Genomic DNA, 17500 nt, shown 5'->3' with positions numbered 1-17500 from the left:
GGATAGGATGAAAGGAGGAAGGGAGCCTCTGGAGAGGAGGAAGAGAGGGAGAGGAGAGGATGAAAGGATTAAGGGAGGGGAGAGGAGGAAGAGAGGGAAGGGGAGGAAAAGAGAGAAGGGGGGAGAGGTGAAGAGGAGAGGAGGAGGTGAGATAAGAGAGGAGAGGATGGAGAGGAGGAGGAGAGGGGAAAGGGGAGAAGAAATGAGACAGGTGGAGAGAGGAGAAGAGGGAAACAGAAAAGAGGAAGAGAGATGAAGAGGAGGTGATGAAGAGAGGAGTAGGAAGAGAAGGTAGAGAGTGAAAATCCCCGCGCTAGTGTAGCAATAGTTGGGGGAGGAGGGGGAGGAGAGGGAGGAGGGGGAGTATCTGAAATATATTTTCTTCACATCATGATACGCTGCTGGTCATGTGGGGGTGGGGTGGAGGGGGGGTGAGGGTAAGTCCTAGGGGGAGGGGAGATGAGGAAGGTGATAGGTTATGAGAGGGAGAGGAGGGGAGGGGAGGGGGAGGGGGAGGGGGAGGTCATGAGGGGAGAGGGAAGGGAGAGGAGAGGGTACGGCATGAGCGAGAGAGAGAGAGAGAGAGAGAGAGAGAGAGAGAGAAAGAGAGAAAGAGAGAAAGAGAGAAAGAGAGAAAGAGAGAAAGAGAGAAAGAGAGAGAGAGAGATAGAGAGAGAATTACGATTCGCTTTTTCTTGTCTCCTTGTCTTCCTCCTCCCTTGCTTGGCACCAGAACAGGAAGCTTGGAATCTTGGAAGGTCAGACAGAAGGGGGGGGGGGGAGACCATGGTGAGTAATGTAAAGAAGAAATGGTTGAGGGCGAGGTGTGTGTGTGTGTGTGTGTGTGTGTGTGTGTGTGTGTGTGTGTGTGTATGTGTGTGTGTGTGTGTGTTTGTGCGTTTGTGTTTGTGTTTGTTGTGTTTTGTATTTATGTTTATTTCGTGTGGAATCATAAGGCCCGTGGAGGGGGGAGGGGAGGGGGAGAAGGGAGAAGAGTGAAGGAGCGATTTAGGGGCAAAGCATATGATACAGGGAAGGTGGGGGGGAGGGGAGGGGAGGGGAGGGTAGACACCCATTCGCACCGTGTACCGTGAATATGCCAACTATTGCAATGCGTAGCGACACTCATGTGATGCGTAAATCAGCCAACCTTGCAAGATCAAGACCGCCCTTCTCAGCCTGTCAGACCACTACATTTTTGCAACCTATTGCACACTTATCCTCCATCTGTCCCCATACACCCTTTTTATCATTTTATCATCTCTTCCATTGTTCGCGATGCCTATTTAATTACGCAGATGACATTTTTTACAGTCAAACAAACCTACCACACACCTATCTTGCATCTGTCCTCAAGCATCTTTTATTATTTTCTCATTTTTTCTTCCATATGGCATTTTTTTCCCCAACACACCTATCCCCCCGCTATCTGTTCCCACACCATACACCCTCTTCATCATTTTCCTCTATTCCCCTACACCCTCTTCATCATTTTCCTCTATTCCCCTACACCCTCTTCATCATTTTCCTCTATTCCCCTTACACCCTCTTCATCATTCTCCTCTATTCCCCTACACCCTCTTCATCATTTTCCTCTATTCCCCTACACCCTCTTCATCAGTTTCCTCTATCCCCTACACCCTTTTCAACATTTTCCTCTACTCCCCTACACCCTTTTCATCATTATCCCATCTCCTCTTGGCCCGCGATGCTTATTTAATTACGCCGACATCGAGGAGCGGCAGGTTCGTTGACCAAGGCGGAAAGGGATCGATTGTGCAAGCCCGTGTCGTTGCCCCGCCGATGTCGCGCCGAGAGGGAGAGACACTTCGGCCACGGAAGTCCATGGGAATATGCGGGAGTTTTGACTGTTTGTGTCTGTTTGTAGGCTAATGCGTATGTGTGATATTCCCTTTTGTGCAGGTGTATGTGTATATTTTCGAACCCTGTGTGCATAATACAGCTGAGGGTTATTCGTGCATACGGCAATGCAGGTACATACGTACAAGCGTAAATACTTGTGGATCATGTGCGTATCTAACTCGAGTGCACACGCACGCACGCGGGCGCGCACGCACACACACACACACACACACACACACACACACACACACACACACACACACACACACACACACACACACACACACACACACACACACACACACCCTTGTTCCTGTGGCAAATACACGTATTTAGCGTACAAAAAGAGGGTACACATTCTGAGCTCCTTAAGCCGGGTCACGAGGGGTCACGTTAGGTCACGTTGGACGGCCAGATGTCAGGGGTTGACCTTGTGTTTTGTGTGTTTGAGTGATTGGTGATTGGTGGCGATTGCTAGTGGAAGAAAAGATAGAGAAAGAAGGAGAGGGAGATGAAATAAAAAGATTAGGGGGAAAGGAAGAGAGAGTGAAAAAGGAAAAGAGAGAGAGAGACAGAGAGAGAGAGAGAGAGAGAGAGAGAGAGAGAGAGAGAGAGAGAGAGAGAGAGAGAGAGAGAGAGAGAGAGAGAGAGAGAGAGAGAGAGAGAGAGAAAGAGAGAAAGAGAGAGAGAGAGAGAGAGAGAGAGAGAGAGAGAGAGAGAGAGAGAGAGAGAGAGAGAGAGAGATGTGGGGGGGGGGGGCGAAGAATGAGTCGTAGGAAGTAGAGGCAGAGACTTTAGAAACACGTGCAAAAGTCCCGAGTCATCATGCTCTGTCTTTGTGCAGGTTTGGTCGTGTTTTGGCAGGCTTCTTACTTTCTCTTTTTTCCACTCTATTTTTCAGCCTTTCTCATCGCCTCTACTTTCCACCCTCCCCCCCTCTCCCTTTTTTTTTTTTTTTTTTTTTTCCTCCTCTCCCTCTCGTCTCTCTACTGCCCCACCCCTCTCCTCTCTCTCCTCCCCACTCCCAGTATTCTGTCAGGTACGTGGGTAATGGGGAAGGGGGGGGGGGTGAAGGTAAACATGTATGACGCAGAGATCATTACCATTCTTTGTCTCGGCTTAGTAACTGTACCCTTGGTAACTTACGTCCTTTGTGGCGTCGTGTGTAATCGGCGACAAAAAAGGTGACTCTTGTAAATAATTTAGCGAATCAAGAGATAAGATCAATAGCAGTCCAATTATCCGCGTTCGGAGGATACATTATGCACAAGCGGTGTTAAACGTTAGGACATTTTTTTCTCTCTCGTTCCAAGTCGCACGAAAACCTCAGTAGCTCTGGGAAGATAACGACTATAAATAGATTGTAAAAGGATTCCTCTTTGTTCTGTCTGCGAACTGTATCCGTTTTATGGTAATTCCCCTTTGCGGAAACTTTTGACTTAATTAGAGGGCTATTAAGATGCTACCGAGCGCAGAGGCAGAGCTGGAGGGGAGGCCGACCATGCAGACACGTCCTCTGCTTTGGCCGGGCTTGGGGCGTGTCCGTTGTCAGGGGAGAGGCCGTTTTTGCGTGGTATTGCTTTTATTTTGCGTGACTAACTTGGTAATGTGATTGGTTCGGTGTTTGTGCGGGAGGAAGAGCGTGATGTTGGATGGGTGAAAGGAAATGGATGGAATAGATAGGAGAAAGGAGAAAGACGAAACAAAGTGAAAAGAGAACAAGGCAACGTAACAGAAACAAAACAGCGAAATAGAGGTAAGGAAATGTAACAGAAAGGACATAATTGCATGTATGTTATTGTAATCAATCATGCAGGCGGCGTCTGGGTCTTTTGGCGGACGCCCTTGCGAGTGTGTCTCGGGGGCAGCCCCTCAGACGACCCGGCAGCGCATATTAAATCTCTTTTGACTCGGACACGTAAGCCAGGCAGGCTGTTAGGCTGATGCTCAGGACTGTGACTCCCTGACTAACTGGCCTGCTGGCTGACTGTCTGGTCGGTTGGCAGGCTGACTGGGATGTAGTTTAAAAAGCGGTAATGTTTATGCTGCGGCTTTGTGTGGCCTACTTCACTTTTAACCATTCAGCGCTGTTCTTTTAATGCTTCCACGAAGGGTTTCGCCTTGGCTGTGCCATCTGCCTGCTGGCGACTCTCTGGCCAGATAGTTTATTTGGGCTGACGGGGAGGCGTTTGGGCTCTTGTGCGATGTAGAGAGGTTAGGGACATTACATGGTGGTGAGAAGTTAGGGTGTGTGTATGATGTTCAGAAGTTTGGGCTATTAGGTGATGTTAAGAATTGCTAGCTGGTAAATAGTTCACATATTGAGTGAGTGAGAGAAGGAATGTGTCTGGAACGAGCACATTTTTTTTCTTATTGAGGTTGCATAAAAAACGCGGACAGACGCTAGCAATGTGGCTTGCAGCGTCGATGTGCAAGTTGTTGTGAACATGAGATGAGAAATGTCCTCCTATTGCGTAGCGGCGGCCGGCACGCGGTAGGTAGGTTAAGGCGCGGCAACATAATGGTGAAATGGTGTTTACAATTGGCGCTTCAGTGTCGGTTACATTTCACCCCGCCATCTCGATATCGCTGTCCGATGATGAACGAGAGAAACGGGCGTGTGGCCAGTTTGACCCGCGGTGGATAATTTCTTATTCCTGTTTTGTAACATTGTTTGAGTTCGAGTCCGCGGGTACTGCGGGAGGTTTGGTTGAGACACACTTCTCGTGGGTCTGCCAGGGTTTACCAAACACACCACGCCCTCGCACTTGCGCAACACTTTCTTGCTCCGTGTGTCTCGCTCCTCTCTCCTGCCTCTGTCTCTGCCCGTCTCTCTCTGTCTGCTTGTTCTCGTTTTGCCTGTCTTTCGCTGTTTCTCCTTTTCTATTTGGTTATTTCTGTCTATTTCTCTCTCTCTCTCTCTCTCTCTCTCTCTCTCTCTCTCTCTCTCTCTCTCTCTCTCTCTCTCTCTCTCTCTCTCTCTCTCTCTCTCTCTCTCTCTCTCCCTCTCTCTCTCCCTCTCTCCCCTCTCCCTCTCCCTCTCTCCCCCCCTTCCCTCCCCCTTCCCTCCCCCTTCCCTCTCCCTCCCTCCCTCCTTTCCTCCCTCCCTCCCTCCCTCCCTCCCTCCCTCTCTCTTCCTTACCTCCCTCATGTCTTCGTTTCTTACTCCTGCACAGTTTTCTACACCTCCTCCTCTTAACTTTACACAATCTCCTCACTCATCTCTCTAAGCAAGCAGAAAAACGAGAATTTTATCGAACGTTCTTACCTACACGTTTTATACAAGTTAATCAATGTCAGCGTTTACGTGAGAGCGCAGGGGAATTTCGATCTTACGGATGATAATGATAGCAATGTTTAACTTCGATGACACGAGTGGCGGTGATATTGGTCGATGATTGAATTTGGTATCAGATTACAGTGTTAATGGTATTTAAACATTGATAACACAGACCCCGGCAACAGCATCAAAACAATAGCTGTGGTTGTGGATAACGGGTATGGATTTTTCTCTCTTTCTTTCTTTCTTTCTTTCTTTCTTTCTTTTTTTTTCTATAACAATGTCTCAGAGAGTCGACGTGTTACCTAAGGAGTCACATGGGAATCCAAAGTTGACTAACCGTATATTAAGGTTTTGGCAGGTGGGCGAAAGAGGAAGAGGGGGAGGGAGGGGAGGGGAGGGGAGGGGAGGGGAGGGGAGGGGAGGGAAAGAGAGGGGAGGGGAGGGGAGGGAAGGAGAGGGGAGGAGAGGAGAGGGAAGCAGAGGGGAGGAGAGGAGAGGGGAGAGGAGGGGAGGGGAGGGGAGGGGAGGGGAGGGGAGGGGAGGAGAGGGGAGGGGAGGGGAGGGAAGGAGGAGGGGAGGAGGGGGAGGGGAGGAGAGGGGAGGGGAGGAAGGGAGAATGAGGAGGAGAATAAAGAGGAAGGAATTGAGAAAGAAGTGGAGCAGGTGGATGGGGAGGGAGAAGAGGATGAGGAAGAGGGAGAAGGAGGGGCGGGGGGTAGGAGGAGGATGCATAAAAATAAAGAATAAGTAAAAGAAAGAGGATGAGGAGTAACAGTAAGTATTAAAGAAGGAGCAAGCGCAAATTAGAGAAGGAATGAGACTGAGGAGAGGATGAAGGAGAGGAAGAAATATTTAAGAGGTCAGCAATCAAGCGACCGCCAGCAAAGTTGCAGTGGCAATCACAGTTGCAATGGGGAAGGGGGGGACGTGGGGTGAACGGAGGAGAAGTGGGGGAAGGAGCGAGGGAGCACGTTCCCCCTCGTTTCACCCCCTCCCTCCCTCCCTCCCTCCCTCCCTCCCTCTTTCCCTCCCTCCCTCTTTCCCTCCCTCCCTCTTTTCCCTCCCTCCCTCCCTCCCTCCCTCCCTCCCTCCCCGCCTCTCCAGCGTGCGGAACCCAGAAGTACCGCCGCGGTCCCTGCATGAGTCGCGCGAATGTACCGTTAGCAGCGGGTAAGGAGGAGCCGAGGTGCGGCCAGGTGCGGACGTCTCTGGCGCGCCTCCGTCAGGTACGCTGTGGGGGAGTTGGGGGAGGGGAGGGGGAGAGGGGGTGGGGCTGGTGTCGTCGTGTCGTCGAACTCTGGACAGGATATGTATGCATATGGACACGTAGGCAGGGTCATACACGCAAGTGCTGTGCAGAGAGACAGACGTATGAATGTTATGGCAGCGCCCACGTGTCAACACTTACTAATTCACTCATTCACGCACTTACTCACTCACTCACTTACTTATTCACTCATCCATCCACTTACTCATTCACCCACACACTCACTCACTCACCCTCCACTTACTCACCCATTCACTCACTTACTCACGTATTCTCCCCCAAACAAATTCATGGAGGCTTATAGTACATAAGCTGTGTGTCTGTAAACATACGACACATAAGTAACAGCATACATACAGTCATGGACACTTGCCAGAAACAGTTCTCAGAATAAAACTGTAATGATACATTGCATAATGGGCAACGAGGCGTCTGTTCTCTTATGCAACTTGAATATGAAAAATGTGCTTGTTCCTGACACAGGACTTACAAACTTGCACTCACTCACTTACGCCCCCCCCCCCCCCCACGCGCGCGCGCGCCCCCGCGGGTACATCTACCTAGTGTCCTCAAGTTGTAAATGTCACTGCGAGCGTGTCACACTTACGAAGACATTTTTATTTACCCTTAACCCTTACCCCCATCCTGCCCCCTCCCCTTCCTCACCCCCCTCTTACCCTCTCATCTCCCTCCCCCTCCTTGTGGCTTGGCTAGACTGATGTCACACTCCTCTGCGTTGACCTTTGGGAGGTGAAAGGGGGGGGGGGGGTAGACGGTGGCCAAATATTGTCAAGTATGGTAAGAATTTGTACTTTTATTCGTCGATTATTTAATGGAGTTATCAGTTTATTCATTGACTAGCGGTGGATATTTTTTTTTTTTTTTTTTAAGGCTATTCTCATTGTTATTGTTATTATGATTTTGAAAGATTTATTATCATATGGAAACAGATTTTAGTATTATTATTTATTGTATCTTTCACTATTATCACTGGTATTATCATCAATGATCTCCATCGCTGTTTTTGATTATTATTATTACTTTGCAAAATATGAGAAAGGTATCTCGCCCCTGCTACTGCTGTTGCTGCTGCTCCTCCTCCTCCTCCTCCTCCTCCTCCTCCTCCTCCTCCTCCTCCTCCTCCTCCTCCTCCTCCTCCTCCTCCTACTGCTCCTCCTACTCCTACTACTACTACTGCTACTGCTCCTCCTACTCCTACTATTGCTACTGCTACTGCTGCTACTACTACTACTACTACTACTACTACTACTTCTACTACTACTACTACTACTACTACTACTACTACTACTACTACTTCTTCTTCTACTACTACTACTACTACTACTACTACTACTACTACTACTACTACTACTACTACTACTACTACCACTACCACACCTACTACTACTATTACTACTATTACTACTATTACTACTATTACTACTATTACCACTATTACCACCACCACCATCATCATTACCTCTTATATTTCCTCCCGTTTTTCCGACGTCCACGTTTATAGATAATGCGCATTTGTTAAAGCGTTATGCAGCATTTTGTTTCCAGTCCTTCCCTTCAACTTGACTTAACTTCCCTGTGATTTGTGTCAAGGCCTTTTAAGAGTGGTTTTCCGAGTAAGTACGAAGGTGGGCTTTTTCAGTTGCCTCACGGACGAAGAGGAGGGGGGTGGGAAAAGAGGGGGTGGAGGGGGAGGTGGGAGAAGAGGGGGTGGAGGGGGGAGGAGGAGGTGGAGAGGGTAGGGGAGGGGGTGGAGGGGCAGGAGAAGTGGAAGGGGAAGGAGGGAGGGGGAGTTGGTGGTGGTGATGGTGGCGGAGGGGGAGAGGGAGCAGGTTAGTGATGGAGGGGGAGATGAGGGAGAGGAGAAAAAATAAATGTACCAGAATAAATAAAAGATTAGGAAATCGTGATCAGTAACAAAGAAAAAAACAAACAAAATTCCCTGAAAAATATCATCATCAACAACAATGATAATAATAATAATAATAATAATAATAATAATAATATTAGTAATAATAATAATAATAATAATAATAATAATAATAATAATATTAGTAATAATAATAATAATAATAATAATAATAATAATAATAATAATAATAACAATAAAACACCACCGCCACCACCATCACCACTAACAACAACACCAACAACAACAACAACAACAACACAACCACAACAACAACAACAACCACAACAACAACAACAACCACAACAACAACAACATACCACCAGAACTCTGAAACAAGACCGCCCATTACCACGGGCGGGCGCAAAGGCAGGCCCCGAGTGCGTCACGGAGAGGCGGCAGAATAGCGACATCTGACGTAACATTTAGATGGGTTGCTGTAGACACCTGTTGCTCTCGCGGGAGACGGACTTGATGTGCCGAAAGGGAGGTGTGGAGAGAGGGGGGAAAAGGGGGTGGAGAGGAAGGAGGAGGAGGAGGAGAAATGAAAGGGAGAGGGAGAATGGGGGAATGGATGGGGTGGGGAGGAAGGAGGACGGGGAGAAGAGAAGGAAGAGGGATAAGTAGAAGAAGGAGGGAATAAGAGAGAGAGAGAGAGAGAGAGAGAGAGAGAGAGAGAGAGAGAGAGAGAGAGAGAGAGAGAGAGAGAGAGAGAGAGAGAGAGAGAGAGCGCTAAAAATAAGTCCGACAACCGCTAATCAAACTAACAAAGAGACAGACAAAAGAAGGACACGCGAGAGGTGCGCGGAAAAAGGTACAAGAAAATACAGCCAAAGAAAGAAGGGGGTGGGGGGCGTGAGAAGGGGAAATGGAGGAGGAGGGAGAAGAGAGAATAGGGGGAAGGGGGAAGGGAGAAGGGGGAGGGGGTGAGAGTAGGGAAGGGGGTGCGAAGTTGGAAGGGAGAGGGGAGGGGCGATGGGAGGGACCTTGCACTTGCCTTCCGCGTCATTCTCGGTGGTTAACGTTGCCCTTGATCATTACAGGTGACTTCCCCTCCTTCACCACTCCACGCGCTTGCTCCTCCTCGTCCTCCTCCTCCTACTCCTCTTATTCGTCTTCCTCCTTTTCCTCCTCCTCCTCTTTCTTTCCCTCCTCCTCCTCCCCCTCTTCCTCCTCCTCCTCCTCCTTCTTTTTCTTGTTATTTTTCTTCTTCTTCTTCTTCTCTTCCACTTATTCTTCTTCTTCTTTTTCTTCTTCTCTACCCCTTTCCCCTCCTCCTCCTCCTCTTCCTCGTTTCTTCTTTATCAACTTTATCATCATCTTTTTCTTCATCATATTTATTCTCTCCTCTCTCCTTACGACGCCCTTCATTCTTTCTTCTTCCTCTTCCTTCTTCCAATTCTCCTTTTCTTTTCTTTCCTTTCCCTTATTCCCTTCCTCCCTCTAGGTTCCAAGCCGCAGATATTTCCGTTTCAAGTTCTGCCGCACGACAGTATTTGCAACAGTTGTCCGGAGCAGAAATAGGAGGCAGAGAGAGAGAGAGAGAGAGAGAGAGAGAGAGAGAGAGAGAGAGAGAGAGAGAGAGAGAGAGAGAGAGAGAGAGAGAGAGAGAGAGAGAGAGAGAGAGAAAGAATGGGGAGAGGAGAGGAGAGGGGGGAGGGAGAGGGAGAGACGTTCGCAGAAAGATAGAACAGGAAATAGACCGATCTTTCTACAGAGAAACAAAAACAAAGAAAATAAAAACGAAGAGAGCGGAGGAAATAACGAGGAAGTAAAGCACAGCAGAAAATAAACACAGCAGGAAGTGAGTGGGTTAGTGAGTAGCCGTGTTGACGTGGCTGCAACATGCATAGCTTCACAGTTACAACGGCGAGTAACAGTAGTCGCGGGTACAGCTGGTCGGTCGCCCCTGTTCTGGAAAATCAGGAGACCCCCTTTCCTCCCCTTTTCTTCTTTGGGAGGACGTGTAGAGGGTGTTCTTGGATAAGATGTACACATACACGCTCATGGAGGCTCATACGCACACGCCCTGGTACACACACTCACATTCAGTCACATCCTTTGCATTCACTCATTCGCACAAACACGTACGCACTCACACACACGCACACACACGCAAGCATGCCTAAGCACCGTGGGTACACAAAGCAATGACAGCGTCACTCGTGCACAACACACACGTGCATGCAGTCTACCCTCATGCAGTGTTGCAGCGTCACTCCGTCCGAGGGCCATGCAGGGACGGTGAGGCCATGCGCGGAGGGCTGGCCCGCCGACGCTGTTGCCACACTCGCACAACACCTTCGCGCGAACATCCGGGGCGGTCCTTCGCTCGTCATGGGGCCCACGCGCGCAGGTCGGTTGGCATCACTGCTCGCCGTCACATTGCGAGGACGCAACGTGACGACGACGACGCCGCCGCCCGACGCGCGACGCTGGCAGTGAGCGGTCACCTGCGGGCTAGATAAGGCCGGCCGCCAGTATTTTATCTCGCTGCCACGGCGATGAACGGATTCGGAGACGGTGCTTAGGTGCTTCGTCTGGAGAGGGATTTTTCAGATAAAGGTGAAGATGCGGAGGTGATAAACAAGAGAAACTGTAAAAAGCGATAATAGGAAAGGTGCAAAGGGAAGGATAGGATAAGGAAGTCACGGAGAAGGACAAGCTAGAGAAGCGGACTCGGGGGGGGGGGGGGGGGGCATCTGACGTCGGGGCAAGCAAGGTCCCACGTGACCTAGGTAAACACACTCACGTGGCCTCGGCGCCTTGGCTTGCAGCCTGAACACTTGCTCCTTTACCCGCGGTTTCTTATTGATTACGGATCCATATTTTATGACCGTGGCCTTCATGCCTTCGACTAATGGCTCTCTCTTTTCGTCTTAGTTTTTAGTTCACGTTATTTTGTGCAGCGTATAAATTGCACGCTTGCTGCAGAGCCGACGGGGCGGGCGGCGTTGCTGCGTAGTGGTTGATCTCGCCCGACGGCGGGATCTGATACACAAACATAAACAACTTGGCGGTCACACACGGCACAAAAATGCCACACGCTCGAAGACACACGCAGGTACACCTCGTACTTCAGATAAACACCGTGCGATAGACGTGCTTGGATAAACACGGCAAACACGCAATTATCTCCACACTCTCCCAGAAAACACGTAATACGCGGGGTTGAAACATACGTGGTAATACGTGAGTACACGGGGATGTATTCCGTGTGAAGTGTATACCGTCCACGTATTGCATAATGCAACATTGGTCATGCAGCCCACGCTCGCCAGGCTGCCGAAAGAGAGAGCTGGGACGTCTACGCAGTGAGGAATAATAATAGAAGAATCTGTATTGATTCTCAGTGCGGGATTCTTCCTGTATTGTGTGGGGAGGAAGAGAAGGAGAAGAAGAAGGAGGAAGAGGAGGAGGAGCAGGAGCAGGAGCTGGAGGAGAAGGAGAAGGAGAAGGAGAAGGAGAAGGAGAGAAGAAGAAGAAGAAGAGAGAAGAGAGGCGAGTGAGAGGAGAGGAAATAAGAATCGGGGGAGGGAAAGGAGAAGGATGAAGGAGGGAAGTGCGGTGTGGTTGGTATAAGAAGAGAGATGAATACGAAGAAATGGAAGAGAAGAACGTGGGAAAAAGCGGCAGTGTGAGGATTGTGGAGATAATGGGAGCGCAGGTACTGAGAATGAGGACGAGAGTGGGGGTGTGCGGCGGGAACATGAGAGAGAGAGAGAGGGAGAATGGGGAGGAAGGAGGACGGGGGAAAGAGAAGGGAAAGGGATAAGTAGGAGAAGGAGGGAATGAGGGAGGTAGAGAGAAGAGAGAGAGAGAGAGAGAGAGAGAGAGAGAGAGAGAGAGAGAGCGAGAGAGCGAGAGAGCGAGAGAGCGAGAGAGCGAGAGAGCGAGAGAAAGAGAGAAAGAGAGAAAGAGAGAAAGAGAGAAAGAGAGAAAGAGAGGGAAAGAGAATGAAATGAAAATAGACAGAACAATAAAAGGGATAAAAAAAACACGGACAATGAAAGTAAACAGAAACATAAAAGAGGAGAAAGAAACGGTGAAAGATAGAGAACGAATAAGAGACACACACACACACAGTCACTGGTTGTCAGCGCGACGTCCCCAGCTGGCGACCTAGTTCCTCTCTCTCTCTGACCTCTTCCTCCTCATGATTGTTTACATTTCGTGCCCTATTTCCTTCCTTCCTTCCTCTAACCTATCTTTTCTACTGCTTAATTACCCATGCATGAATATACGGTGATTGAGAATGGGGGAAGGGAAGTAAACTATTATTTACAAGAATAGACGAGACATTCCACTTCATCTCAAAGTAACGAAGGACGTAATCAAGTCTGTAAAAATAGAAGAAAGAACAAGAACAAGAACAACAAGAGGCAAATCAGATACTATGAACAAATGGGCCAATAATGCCACACAAGAATGAACAAGAGAGAACTCAGACGAGTGATGAAGAAAATGACGTAACAAGCAGCCGCTGCGATGAACGTGGCAAGGCATAGTGATGGAAGGTCATATGACAGAGCGAGCCATATAAAGAGAGAGATGGGAACCTTGACTCTTGTGGGGCAGTTTCTCCCGTCGAGGGGCGTTGCAGGGATGGAGGGAGAGGAAGGAAGAAGGAGAGGGAGAAGGGCAAGGACGAGGGAGGGAAATAGAAGGGGTGGGAGGAAGGGAAGGGAAGAGAATTAGTGTAAGACATAGAGGGAGAAGGAAAAAAAAAACGAAAGATAATGGAGAAGGGGAAAAAAAGGAAGAAGAGAAAGAAGAGGAGAAAGGGAGAAGGAAAGCAAATGCAAGTATTCAGCTGTGCATGCTTGCCCGAACCAAGTGTGCTTAGTATTAGTCCAAAACTGTATCAACACTGACTCCCCGATTATATAAAAAGAAAATAAAAATAAATGAAAAACAAAAATCACATATAATAAACACACAAGTTAAGTGCACGATTTCCCGCCGAGTGCCTTCAGCAGCACGTGTTTTCATATCGATTGAAAGTGATAGACCGACCGACGGGGACGGGAGATCGCCACTACACCGGGGTCATTCGGTCGCCCAGTCTTTGAGAGGATCTAGATAATTCCGGGAGCTGAGGGACTCTGCTGAGAGGAGGAGGTGGAGGTGGTGGAGGTGGAGGTGGTGGAGGTGGAGGTGGTGGAGGTGGAGGTGGTGGAGGTGGAGGTGGATTTGGAGGTGGTGGAGGTGGAGGTGGAGGTGGAGGTGGAGGTGGAGGTGGAGGTGGTGGAGGTGGTGGTGGTGATGGTGGTGGAGGAGAAGACGAGGAAGGAGAAGAAGGAGACGTGGAAGAACAAAATAATAAAATGTAAAGAACGCTAATAACTATACCAGGAGAGTGCGAGAAGGAAGAAGGAGAAAACGAAAGAGAAGGGGAAGAGAAACGAGGAAGGAGGAGGGGGGTGGGGGGGTAGGTGGGAGGGAGGGAACAATGGTGGCTCATGGTACTTGGTTTTACTTTCACCGGGATGGCAGAGGTTGGCTGGTTCAGGGTCCGGCAGCGTGAGACAGTCAGGCCCTCCAGGGGACTTTCTTCTCTCAGGGGCCCTCTCTCACGACGCCCACGCCCATGCATTCACTCGAGGTAGCCACCCACGCCATCCAGCCCACGTCACCTCACCCACATCGCCCCGCCCACGGCATTTCACCCACGTCTCGTCACCCGCAGTGCCTCCTCATCCGAGCGCAGTTCGTATCCACCTGTCTCTCTTGTCTCATCCTTCGTGCCAGGAAAATGAAGAAAAATACATGAATTCAAAGAATGATAGTATATTTAGTTGGGAGTAATCCTCAGCTTCTGCCACACAGACATAAACAATATATTTAGGATGAAACAAACAACTAGTCTAATCGTAAAAAAAAGAACAAATATCAACAACTCCACCAACCTAAACAGCACAACCACTATGAACGTATAACTATAACAATTAAAAAAAACCCACCAACAATGACAACAGCAATAACAAAAACACAAACAGAGGCGCCCAAACAACGACAGACCAATTAAGACGGTCACAGCGGATGCCACCCGAACCTCAGTCAGGAAAATGATCTCCCGGTGATATAGGTCAAGGTGGGTGTTTAAGCTCCGGGGTTGCGCACCTGCCACGAACTCAGGTGACGCTAGGTGCTTGCTAGGTGCTTGTGCGAGGAGCGGAGGGAAGGTTTTTAGGTGGCGGTGGGTGGCGAGATTCGTCCGTTTTTTTATGTGTTTTTTTTTTTGTGTTAGTTGTGTGTGTGTGTGTGTGTGTGTGTGTGCGTGTGCGTGTGCGTGTGCGAGCGTGTGTATGTCTGCAAGTATACAGCAGTCTGAAGTATGTATGCCTTACTTGCTCGGAGGACACTCGCGCCCTAGATAAACTGCATAGATCGTCTTAACTCTTCCGTGTTGAGATTTACTTCTGTTTCTTATTTTCTTTAGGTGAAAATAATAACACCGTCACGGTCTGTACGTCAGGCAGCTGTTAGAAAGTGACAGAAGCTTTGTGTGTGTCGCCGGACCGAGCTGCGGATTGCGTATGGAAAGGGAAGGGAAGTGACAACTGCGGCGAAGGGAGGCCGGGGCGAGCGGAGGGGCAGGGAGGAGGGTGGAGGAGGGAGGGGGTGGACTAGCATGGCGAGGTTGGAGGGAAGGGAGGGAGGAAGAGAAGGGAGAGGGAGGGGGATAAATTGAGAAGAGATGGAGGGAAATGAAGGGGGAAGAGAGAAAGTGAAGGAAAAAGAGACAGAAACGAAGAGGTAGGAGAGAGAGAAAGAAGGAAGAGAGGGAGAAGTGTTAGCGTGATTGCTCCTTGACAGAGTGCCGAGCGCGAGACGTTCCTTACGCAGGTGCTCGGCGTGGAGGTGACCTAGTGAGGGCCGGCGTGAGGCTGTGCATGATCAAGACCTCTCTCCTCCCGGCCGCCTCTCGCTCCTCGTCTTGCGCCTCGCATTCCCTCTCCTCTCCTCTTCTCTCTCCTTCCACGCCCTTCACTTCTCCTTTCGCTCTGTTCTCTCCTTTCTCTTCTCTTCGGTTTCTTATCTTCTCTCGATCTTCTTCCTTCATCTTTCTTCTTCCTGTCATTAGTTCATGCTTTGGTGCTCCACTTACAGTCTGGGGTTGGAGTGAGGGACGAGGAGATGGAGGAGGAGGAGGAGAAAAACAAGGACGGGGAGGAGGAGGAGGAGGAGGAGAAAAAGAAGGACGGGGAGGAGGAGGAGGGGCAGGAGAAAGGGGAGTTGGAGGATGAGGAGAAGAACGGACAGAAGGAGGAGGAGGCGGAGGCGGAGAGGGTGGGAAGTGGGGGCTCAGAGGGAGGGAGAGGGGGAAGGGGAGGGGAGGGGAGGGGAGGGGAGGGGGATATCGGGTTAGGAACGGTCTCCTCGGCTGAGCACTGCTCTTACTGCATAGCAACTTGTCTTATTAAATTTGGGAATTCAGTCCGTGTGTGCACATGTTAATGTTTTTGTGTGTGCAGGTGAGTTTGTGTGTATATATTTTATGTGTGTGTTTTTTTCGCTGCATTTAATCACTTATTTAGAACCCAACGAATTTACATGCCCCCCACCCCCTTCACTTACCCGCTAAAAAAATCAAGTTCGAGACTTGAATAATTCAGAGAGGGGGGAGCGATGTCGCAAAACATGGCGGGGAACTCCCGTAGAATTTCCGTGGCGATTGTGATCTCTCTCTCTCTCATGCTCTCTCGCTTTCGCTCTCTTTCTCTCATTTTCTCTCACTCTCACTTACCCACCCCACCACTCATCACCCACCCACCCACCCACCACCCACCCACCCACCCACCCACTCACTCACTCACTCACTCACTCACTCACCCACCCACCCACCCACCCACCCACTCACTCACTCACTCACTCACTCACTCACTCACTCACTCACTCACTCACTCACTCACTCACTCACCCGCCCACCCACTCACTCTTTCTCTCACTCTGTCACTCACTCTTTGCCCGAAGGAACCCGCACGTGACCCGTTACGCGCGGGACATGACGTAGCACTTCTGACCTCGCACGCGCCTCGTAGAAGGTCGCGTTCAGTTCCCCGGAAGGCCTAGGTGCTGATATTCCTTTGATATATCCGTATTTTATTATTTATATTCGATATTCCCATCTCTGTATATTTACATTCGATATTCCTATCTCCGTATATTTATATTCGTTATTCCCATCTCTGTATATGTTATGTAGATAATAATTGTGTTTATTACGTGTATATCCGTATGTTATCATTATAAGGAAGTAGTGTTATCTATAAATATGATAATTAATGTTTTTTGTCTTTTCTTCGCAGTTAACCTCACGGGGAAAGGGAGAGTCGACATGGCCCATTTCGAATTGCTCAAGGTTTTAGGCACAGGGGGTAAGTATCTGTTGTGTGTGTGTGTGTGTGTGTGTGTGTGTGGATGTGTGTGTGTGTGTGTGTGTCTGTTCGTGTGTCTGTTCGTAGGTGTGTGTTTTGTTGTACGTTTGTCTGTACATTGGTCATATAGGTATGTGTGTATACGTATTTAGGTTACAGTGTGCGATGCATTTTTCATTATCTGTCTATGACTTTTGTTTGTTTGTTTCTCCAATTTGCTTTTCCACTCTTTTCATATCTTCTTTTCACTTTCTTTCAACTCTCTCTCTTTCTCTCTCTCTCTCTTTCTCTCTCTCTCTTTCTCTCTCTCTCTTTCTCTCTCTCTCTTTCTCTCTCTCTCTCTCTCTCTCTCTCTCTCTCTCTCTCTCTCTCTCTCTCTCTCTCTCTCTCTCTCTCTCTCTCTCTCTCTCTCTCTCTCTCTCTCTCATTCTCTCTCTCTCTCTCTCTCTCTCTCTCTCTCTCTCTCTCTCTCTCTCTCTCTCTCTCTCTCTCTCTCTCTCTCTCTCTCTCTCTCTCTCTCTCTCCTTACCACTCCCTCCCCGCCGGGTATCCACGTCTGCCAAAATTCCTTCCCTACATGCCTGACTTCCTTGGTTTTATTCTATATTAGGCGCTTCATAGCCCACTCGGACGTACCTACTCCCCCTCCCCCTCCCCCCTTCCCCTTCTCCTTCTCCTTCCCCCTCCCACTCCTCTCGTTCGTCCTCCTCTTCTTCCATTTCTTTCCTCACTTCCTCTTCTTCATTCCCCTCCTCTCTCTCTTTCTATATTTTACTTCT

General features: G+C 49.2%; 1 protein-coding gene across 4 annotated transcripts in view; it reads left to right on the top strand.

Moving 5' to 3' along the window:
* The window catches only part of LOC125039199 (ribosomal protein S6 kinase alpha-5-like), a 92054-nt gene that overhangs the window by 51189 nt on the left and 23365 nt on the right, over positions 1-17500 (top strand). For 3 of the 4 annotated variants that reach the window (XM_047632984.1, XM_047632982.1, XM_047632983.1), the window contains one exon: positions 16653-16721. In XM_047632984.1, coding sequence (XP_047488940.1) covers positions 16653-16721 — 69 coding nt within the window. Of the gene's footprint in view, positions 1-15712; positions 15718-16652; positions 16722-17500 lie in introns of those variants that run through there. The other variant, XM_047632985.1, reaches the window with a different exon arrangement.

The sequence above is a fragment of the Penaeus chinensis genome, chromosome 26 (assembly GCF_019202785.1).
Source record: "Penaeus chinensis breed Huanghai No. 1 chromosome 26, ASM1920278v2, whole genome shotgun sequence".
NCBI classification, from domain to species: Eukaryota; Metazoa; Arthropoda; class Malacostraca; order Decapoda; family Penaeidae; genus Penaeus; species Penaeus chinensis.
Note: the sequence above shows the minus strand (reverse complement) of the source record. Positions and strands in the feature narration are given on the sequence as shown.